This window comes from Littorina saxatilis, linkage group LG14 (assembly GCF_037325665.1).
Source record: "Littorina saxatilis isolate snail1 linkage group LG14, US_GU_Lsax_2.0, whole genome shotgun sequence".
NCBI classification, from domain to species: Eukaryota; Metazoa; Mollusca; class Gastropoda; order Littorinimorpha; family Littorinidae; genus Littorina; species Littorina saxatilis.
The window spans coordinates 5,666,364-5,674,870 of record NC_090258.1 but is presented as its reverse complement, the minus strand read 5'-3'; the positions used below and the strand labels follow the sequence as shown (position 1 = coordinate 5,674,870).

The following is an 8,507-nucleotide window of genomic DNA, read 5'->3' as shown; positions in this document are numbered from 1 at the left end:
ACCTCCTCCTCTATTATTGAGACAATCAGAAGAAGATAAATGAATGATTGCATGCCGCTGTTACCTATGCAATTATGGATTAAAGCTGCCAAGAGCAACACATAGACAGTTACACGTGAATTTCTTTTGCCAAGAGCAACACTAATATCGAGAATTACACATGAATTTCCTTGTGGTTGCTCTCGTCCACAATGACTCGAGCTAAAATCCATTTTTACGGGACAACCATATCAATAAACTTGCTATAGAAAGAAATACTTTCACGAATTCGAACCTCGACTACATACCATACACGCAAATCATCTAACCTACAAGCGACTGATGAGCAGTCGAGTGAAAACCGGGCTGTATAGGAAAGTGAGTGTCACCACTGAAAGAGGGCAACCAAGTCAGTCAGGTATAATGGTCACGTTTAAGGCGTCCGCCTCGAAAGTAAGTGCCGGGGTTCGACCCCGGCCGAGTCTGAATACCAAGGACTTTAAAAGTGGTAATCGTACAACTGTCCCGCCGTGGTGCCTGGGCTTTATGGGAAAACAGGGATAGGGCTGAGTTGGCCGCTCGGGGCCGCCTACTGAAGTTACTGTGACCGGGTGGGGATACTGACTGAAGTATCAGTGTCTGTGTTGCTACCCCTATCCTAAAGTGTGGCGCACTTTAACTGTCACTTATTAAATGTAGCCCCGTCATACCTATATGGTCCGCTGACTCACCCCGCCCAGACTTAAATGCAATTAAGTTTGCAGCGGTTGCCATCCGGTAACTACGGTTGCCACATAATAATTACCTTTATAATACTGCCGGAGCGGGGCGGTCTGAATGCTATTGCAATGGCTGTGCTCGACCAGAGTCAGATAAATAATTTATCGTCAACGAGGCAACCAAAGGACCAAGAAGAAGAAGATCATCCCTTGACCACCTTGATCTCCAAGCCTGAGGACCTATGGCAAAGACTCAACAGTGTAAGCCAGTAAGTTACATGTGCATACCGACTCAAACATTGACATAATTGGTAGTTGAAGACAACCCGGAACGATACGTGGCCCCGCGCTCATGCTGTTATATTTCGTTCGTTCGGTGTTTTTTTCTTCTTCTTTTTTTGTGTTTGTGTTATTCACACGGTCAGTTGTATTAAGGAGGCCACGAAAACGATCAGTCCTGCATCACGGCCGGTCTGATTACTAACTTTCTTCTTCTTTATTTGGTGTTTAACGTCGTTTTCAACCACGAAGGTTATATCGCGACGAGGGAAAGGGGGGAGATGGGATAGGGAAAAGGGGGGAGATGGGATAGAGCCACTTGTTAAGTGTTTCTTGTTCACAAAAGCAATAATAAAAAAATTGCTCCAGGGGCTTGCAACGTAGTACAATATATGACCTTACTGGGAGAATGCAAGTTTCCAGTACAACTGAAGGACTAAACATTTCTTACATACTGCTTGACTAAAATCTTTACAAACATTGACTATATTCTATACAAGACCACTCAACAAGGGTAAAAGGAGAAACAGAATTCGTTAGTCGCCTCTTACGACATGCGGGGGGCAGAGAAATAAGGATGTGGAAAAGAAGACTTTTGGTAAGTGAAATAAAGGTGATGGATCCAGTCAGGTAGAAATAAGACAACAAGAAAAGAATTGGAAAACTGCAGGGAATAGTACAGTAGGGAGAGTTTTCTTGGAAGGAAATATATGTGAAAGGACTGGTAAGGCAGAAATAAGACAAAAGAAGAGAAGTAAAGGGGTGGGGTAGCTCTGTGGAAACACTCCCGCCGCGTGAAGGCGACCCCATGGGAGCAAAGATTACTGACTGTGGTCGTAGACACATAACTTGACTTAAAGGAAAAGTCCAAGGTTTAGGGTCACTTTTGATACGTTGACACTTTTAATTCATTAACCACAATTGTATGTGTAAAAATGAACACAGAAGCCCCAAAAGTATACTTTGAAACCTTTTTTTGCTGTTCCGAATTGTTCCACCGCGCGCGCAGTCTTGGCTCATGACCTTTTGCACACGTGTTTACTACGTCACACACTGCTCGAACAAATATGGCCACTCACAGTATTTACACAGCGAGGAAGAGGAGGAGTAAGACGGACCACGTTTGAGCCAGGCTATCGTTCTTCCTTACCAGTTTGAACCACGGAAGAAAGACGAGGAAAGAAGGCCACAAGACGCTGCTCGTAACAGAGCCAGCATGCAGAATCGGCAACACTGACTGGTATGTGATTACTATTGTTGTCGCTATCTTCTGCATGCTAGATCAAAAGTCATGTGCGTTTTCCACTCATCAGTTCTTGTGCTTCTGTTGGTATGTTAGCATGACATGATTATGCTAAGCTGAGCTTTTCAAGCGTCTTGTTTTCTTACCACTTGGATATTTTACTTGGGACTGTACAGTTCAGAATAAATGTATCTGCAGTGTTGCCTTCACTTGACGATCTCTTTCCCCTCTGGGAATTCTAAGCACGTTTTTTTTCCGTTTACACAACAAAACATGTTGATAGTAAGTCAAATTGCGTAATGCCATTTTCTCGTACAGAATGACATTGATGTTGATGATATTTTCACTGATTCGTGACAGTAAGACACAGTGTTTCGTTTTAGGTAATGCATGGAACCACAAAACAGTAAAAGGGAGCTTTCTGAAATGGCGGCGGTGATTTCAATATTCAGAGATCTATCTCAGGAATATTGCCTTACATGTGCCTATGCCCCTGTAACCTTTTTATGTATTTTAGATCTGCCATGATACGATTTGTAAAACGACGGAAGGACATGAGTTATGGTCTAAAAGTGGTGATTTGGGGTATTAATTTTAGGAAGGAAATCGTGCCAGAGATGTTGTTTGGTCAGTAGGGAGGTTGGGAAATAGTTTTTTCAAAGGTAGAAGGACATTTCGAGTAGGCATTGAAAATGAACGAAAGGCAATTGTTGTGAATGATGCAGACAAAGCGTGTTTTTTTTTGTTTTTTTATAAATCAGTGCAGAATTTAATCTTGAGTGAAGCGGTATGTTTTTGAAGAACTCTTCAAAACAATCTTCGTTCTGTTGAATAGGAGGGTGTGTGTGTGTGTGGGGGGGGGGGGGGGGGGGCATAATGGCGTGTGCCCGATTTCAACAGAAAAACTAGGAAGATCTATCGTAGATCTGAAAATAAATAATTCAGTCAGATGAACAAAGATTAATTTGTTTGTGCGTGTGTGTGTGTGGGTGTGTGTGTGTGTATGTGTGTGTGTGTGTGTGTGTGTGTGCGCACGCGCGATACCCGTGATGAGGCGACCATTGTGTAGTGGCTATGTTCCCCAGGCTCCAACAGAAGCAGGCTGAAATCGAATTCTGTGAATGTGATGCTTTCTCAGAAATATCCAAAAAATGCATACACAACAGTTCCCTTCTTTTGATTGATGTTTGGTCTGTTTTGTTTCGCAACATGGGACACTGTGTTCAAAAGACAGTGCAGGAGTATTTTCAAACACCTTGAGGAGACAGGACATTGTTTCTGTTTCACAGTGGCCAGGTCAGTCACGATGTGTGGTCAGTGTTAAAAAGCGACCCTTAGATTCACTCGAAGGGTACTAACACTGCATGCATTGTGAAACCGCGACTAATGGTACTGTTCGTGTTGTTTCTGTAAAGCATGGTAAGTTTTGTGCATACATAAGAATCACCCGTTTTTTGTGTGTGTCTCCTATGTGAACGGGGCATGCTGTTATGATTACTGTTTCAGGTGTCAGTGCGGACATTGCTGCCGGATGCCAACTTCTGTTAAGTGTGTGTTGCCACGACGTCAGACAAATCAAACAGAAGGTAGAAGGCCTGGAAGAGCAGGTAGGCTGCATCACAGCACATCCTGGCTTTCGTACCGTGTGCCTGGACATCTACTGCCTGGAGATCGCATACTATGCGTACAAGCAGGACTACGGGCGTCTAAACTTCGATCTGCATGAGTATGTAACACAACACAAATCAGAAGATTATCATTCGGATATATTTGCATATTCTTACACTGACAAGAGAGTGAAATACCCTGTAGTACATTGTATTACACAAATAAACAGATCGGATACGTAAACTAGACACAAATACATCGAATCTAATTAAATCTTCATTATAAACATTAACAGTGGAAAATAACAGCAACTGGGAAACAATAGCATTTGTGTGAAATAAATACAAAACCTATTGTAAGACTGAACACCCACCCACAAACTTTTCAAGATACAATTTAATTGATGTGGGATTCTTGAGTATGTACACTTCTTACTTGCCGGTGTAGCACGATATTAATCCTACGAGATTTTTACTCCGGAGTAAAAAATTCGTACGAATATGTTACTCTACTCATACGTGAGAAAGTTACTCCCCACGACAGGTGTACTCCGATTAAAAAAAATGACGAACAAAATTGTAACTCCCCTGACAAATAATTAACTAATACATTAATCCACCCTATCCACATAATTATCAGTATGATTAGAGCTTGTTCATTTTTCTTAAGTTTTGACATCGGAAATGTACCTCATTGCTTAGAATGGGTGTGTAGCTGATGATCGTTGGTGAAAGCCTACAGTAATAGAACTTGGCGGACATTGGTCATAGTTCGATAACTGCCTGCATACAGTATACCTAACAGATTCCAACACAAATTTCTAAAGTGAACATGTCATATCTTTATATTTATGGATGAAGAAAAGGAGGTTTCCGCCTGACATTTATCGAAAAAAAGGAAGACATCTTCTGGAAGGTTTTAGATGCAAAGTTTCATGAAGATCTCAGCAATCATTTTCAAGGAATCGCTCCACACGCTTTCTATACGATTTTCGTATGAAATTGTAATCTATTTTCTTGCTACGGGTTATTGATATATAGATTTTAAATATTTGCCTATATTATATTTGTGACAAAAATGCAGTGTGTTCAATGTTATTCTGGGATTGCTTTACACCACTTGTTTCTTTCTTGCTTTCGCAGGAAATACAGATATGTCGCCTACAGGCAGCTGGTGCGATGGTTTTGGGGTTTTCTAGGCAAAAGCATCAGGGTGCCTCTACCAGCTTGTGCCGTGAAAACGATCAGGGACACTTTCCCAGACGGAGGAAGAGTGGGGTTCAAACTCCCCCAGCTGGAGGGAATCGTGTGACCCTGTGTTGAACAGCTTCCTGCATGGTGGGACGATGGTACTGGGATGCCAGGTGGTCTGGTACATGGTCCACATGATCCCACAAACTTAGTTCCAGGTTCCTGGGGCTGTTGGTGTACTCCCGCATCAGATACTCTGTGAGCCGGTCAGCATAGCCTGTGCCCCGCAAATAGAAATACAAATTAAATCGATGAATTTGACTCAAGAAATAACTGTTTGTGGTGATATGCATGAATGTATAACGGGTACATTAAATATACCCCCCCCCCCTCTTGTGTTACAACGTTCACTACCTTTCTTGGTTAAATGAACTGCTTGAAGTTAAACTTTTAGAAATTTACCCTCACTATTATATATTTTTCTAATTTCTAAGATTTGATTTTGTTACGTATCTTTTTTAGGACATAGAGTAGGAGTTCCCCTAAACTCAGGTCTGTCAAAACTTTTGCATCAGATAGTGAATTTATGACTCAGAAACATACTCATAAGGGAGAGATCATTGAAACTGAAAGCAGAGGTTATTTGTGGAATTCCCCAAGTCTTCGTGCATGCGAGTGTCCGACAAACAAAACTGTAGCACGTTCAACCATCTTGACAGAAGGAACAAATACCCACGCTTCCAAAGTAGGTTAGAACTGTTGCAGAGTAGTACAGGAAGGTTTTTCACACTATAACTACCACTCTCATGAAGTTTTTCACTTCAATTGAAAGCCCATGATAGTGGTACGATATCAAAACAGAAAAGCTTAAAAAACAATGATACTCGCCGGGATTATTGTCGCTTTTCTACTCCTCAAAAACTCAGCTAATATTTCGGCTGTCACTGTTTACAGTCAGGATGATTGTGGGCTATATTAATAATGTACCCATCATCCTCTGTTTCACCCCACCCCGTGTCATCCGGGTTGCTCCAAAACAACATTGTCTGCTTCAGGAGCAGACGACATAGAAATAGTATACATCACAATCACATACGGACATGATCTGTTGCATAAATTCCCTTTTCTTTCTTTTTATCTTTTTTTTTTCTTTCGTGGGGGGTGGAAATGTTTACAACAATGTACATGAGATATAGCGAAATTCGTGATTAAGCGTGAAACGGGACATTGGGCATTTCCCCATGTTCAACTAAGAAACAGCGACAGAAGATTCATGACAAAAGCTTGTACCTTCCAGTGATAACTGCGTCACAGCTCTCCTCGGATTGGTTACTGAGTTCCCAGTCCTCGTTTTCTCGATCTGTCACCATTCCCTCCTCCTCGTCTGACTCGCTGACGGGCTCTTCCTCCATAACTTTGAAAAGATGTTCATGCACTGCTAGCGGTTGTCGGTTTCCTTTGGGTTCTTCAGGATCCGTCTGCTGGCAGAAGTCAACCTTTTTCATGTGAACAAGAGGTGCTGGGTGTAGGCCTACCTTATCATCAGTTTGTGACCCTTTAAAACAGAGAGAACACTTCATCCTTTGCAACTTTCATGCTCATAATAAAAACATGAAATTCTATATTTAGCGCGCATGTGCGTGTGTGTGTGTGTGTGTGTGTGTGTGTGTGTTTGTGTGTTTGTGTGTCTACATGTGTGTGTGTGTGTGTGTGTGTGTGTGTGTGTGTGTGTGTGTATCAATGTGTGTGTGTGTGTGTGTGTGTGTGTGTGTGTGTGTGTGTGTGTGTACGTACACCTTTCACATTGCTGTGGGTTGACTGTCTGTGCACAGGCAAATATTTTGATGACTGGCGGTTTTTCGTGACAGCGGCAAGTACAGCAGGGCTTGTTATGGAGTGTCCTTTTGTTCTCATCGTTTGCCGTTGGGAATCGTGACAGTTCCCTTTTCCTCTGGAAGTCAAAGAAGAAAGACACTTAGTCTAATGATAATTTGATTTGAAAGTATGCTTGGTCTGGTATTGTCTATTGACCTATTCAGAACATTGAAAATTGAAATACCCACTGAAAGACGTATGGATATTATCATGTGTGTATCCATGCGTAAGTTTCAACACATAAGCTGGTTTTATGTGTCTCAGTCAATGCAGACAAATCACATGCACGATTCTCACATCTCTCGTCTTTCAGTAGCAAAAACTGCACGCTTACAATAGATATTTTATACATAGTGAATTATAATTCAAGCAAACACTGTCAATGTCATGGATTTACATTTGGAGTTTGCGATCATATTTACCCCACGCTTGGCACATATATTGTGTAATGTCTCCACACAAAAAACTGACAACGTGTTACTCTTAATCTGCCGCGCCACCCCCCACCCCTATCACCCCCACCCGCTCTTGTTCCTGCCCAGCCCCCATTTTCCACAGCTCAGCTCAGACCGTTATGCAACAGTGTTGCCTGTGGCGCTTCGACGTCAATACATACAATCAAAGTACACTGACCTTCAAGCAGCTTTGAACGGAGGGTACTGCCAATCGCGACAATACTCTTTTCGGTTGAAACCCCAACCTGTTTTGCTCAAAGTTGATGAAGTCGGTTTGCACGAAATGTTCACTGCAAATGAACCTGCTTTTGCCAGACACTTTTAAATGCGCACGCTTTAGCTGTGGAAACATCTCCCATTTCGATAACAAACTTAGGTTTTTGGTAGGAAATCTGTGGAAGGAAATGCCGCTTGTTGTTTGCGTGTTTTTGCAGTTTGCGGCTGCACACCTACGAGGCATTCTTCCGGACCCAGTTATTATCACTTTTACACATGCATGAACACCACGCTGGTTGAACCAAAACAAACACTGTGACGTCACAGTGAACCGACGTCACAGTGAACCAAAAATCACGTGACCACAACATGACCCCAGGCGGCTTGTCTTGGTTAGCCCACCAATAATAAATGTTCAATTACAACAACAACAAAATTTTTAATAATTTTTAAAATATTTTTCCTGAGATGTTTATAACATTTGGCATTCGATATTCAAGCTTTTGGAGATATTTCAAAACCTTGGACTTGTCCTTTAACTACGCGCGGATACCCAGCGTGCACGAATAAATGAACTAAATAAAGTATGATCATGAATGAATTACACGTAGAGTAGGGGAGACCGGGGCTAGTCCGCCTAGCTACTTTTATGCTTTTGGTAGCATAACTGGCGAGTTTGATGAACTAGAAGACTGATTTTTTATTTTACATCAAGACAAATGTGTAGCTGATATCAATGTGCAGACAGTTTTTATGTGCGCATGAACATTTGTTGTACATACTGCTTTAAGTAGACCTACCCTAACGTAGGCGAACTTGCCCCAAGTCGGGGTAAGTCCGCCTACAGGGTGGGGCAAGTCCGCCGCTCTCATCCCATAGTAGGTACAAGACTAGTAGTGGGCAAGCTTTATACACACACGCACGCACGCACACACAGTCAGTC

The 8,507-nt window shown here is 42.2% G+C and overlaps 1 protein-coding gene and 1 long non-coding RNA gene across 2 annotated transcripts; one reads left to right on the top strand and one right to left on the bottom strand.

The window, feature by feature from the left end:
• Window positions 1-1,834: 1,834 nt before the first annotated feature.
• Window positions 1,835-5,339, top strand: LOC138946963 (uncharacterized). Its single transcript, XR_011449490.1, has 3 exons — window positions 1,835-2,217; window positions 3,727-3,946; window positions 4,971-5,339. It is a non-coding gene; the product is annotated as an uncharacterized lncRNA (long non-coding RNA).
• On the bottom strand, window positions 3,969-8,097 carry LOC138946962 (uncharacterized). Its single transcript, XM_070318393.1, has 4 exons — window positions 7,527-8,097; window positions 6,813-6,969; window positions 6,309-6,573; window positions 3,969-5,295 (listed from the first exon to the last, which is right to left on the bottom strand). Exons 1-4 carry the CDS (start codon window positions 7,806-7,808, stop codon window positions 5,286-5,288), a joined length of 714 nt encoding a protein of 237 aa, XP_070174494.1. The 5' UTR covers window positions 7,809-8,097; the 3' UTR covers window positions 3,969-5,285.
• Window positions 8,098-8,507: the final 410 nt, after the last annotated feature.

Excerpts from the sequence above, each read along its gene's own strand:
- LOC138946962 (XM_070318393.1), bottom strand. The coding sequence starts at position 7,808 with ATGCCTCGTAGGTGTGCAGCCGCAAACTGCAAAAACACGCAAACAACA. Across the intron at positions 6,970-7,526 it reads CCGTTCAAAGCTGCTTGAAG|AGGAAAAGGGAACTGTCACG; the intron begins GTCAGTGTACTT and ends TTTGACTTCCAG. Across the intron at positions 6,574-6,812 it reads CCCACAGCAATGTGAAAGGT|GGTCACAAACTGATGATAAG; the intron begins GTACGTACACAC and ends TCTGTTTTAAAG.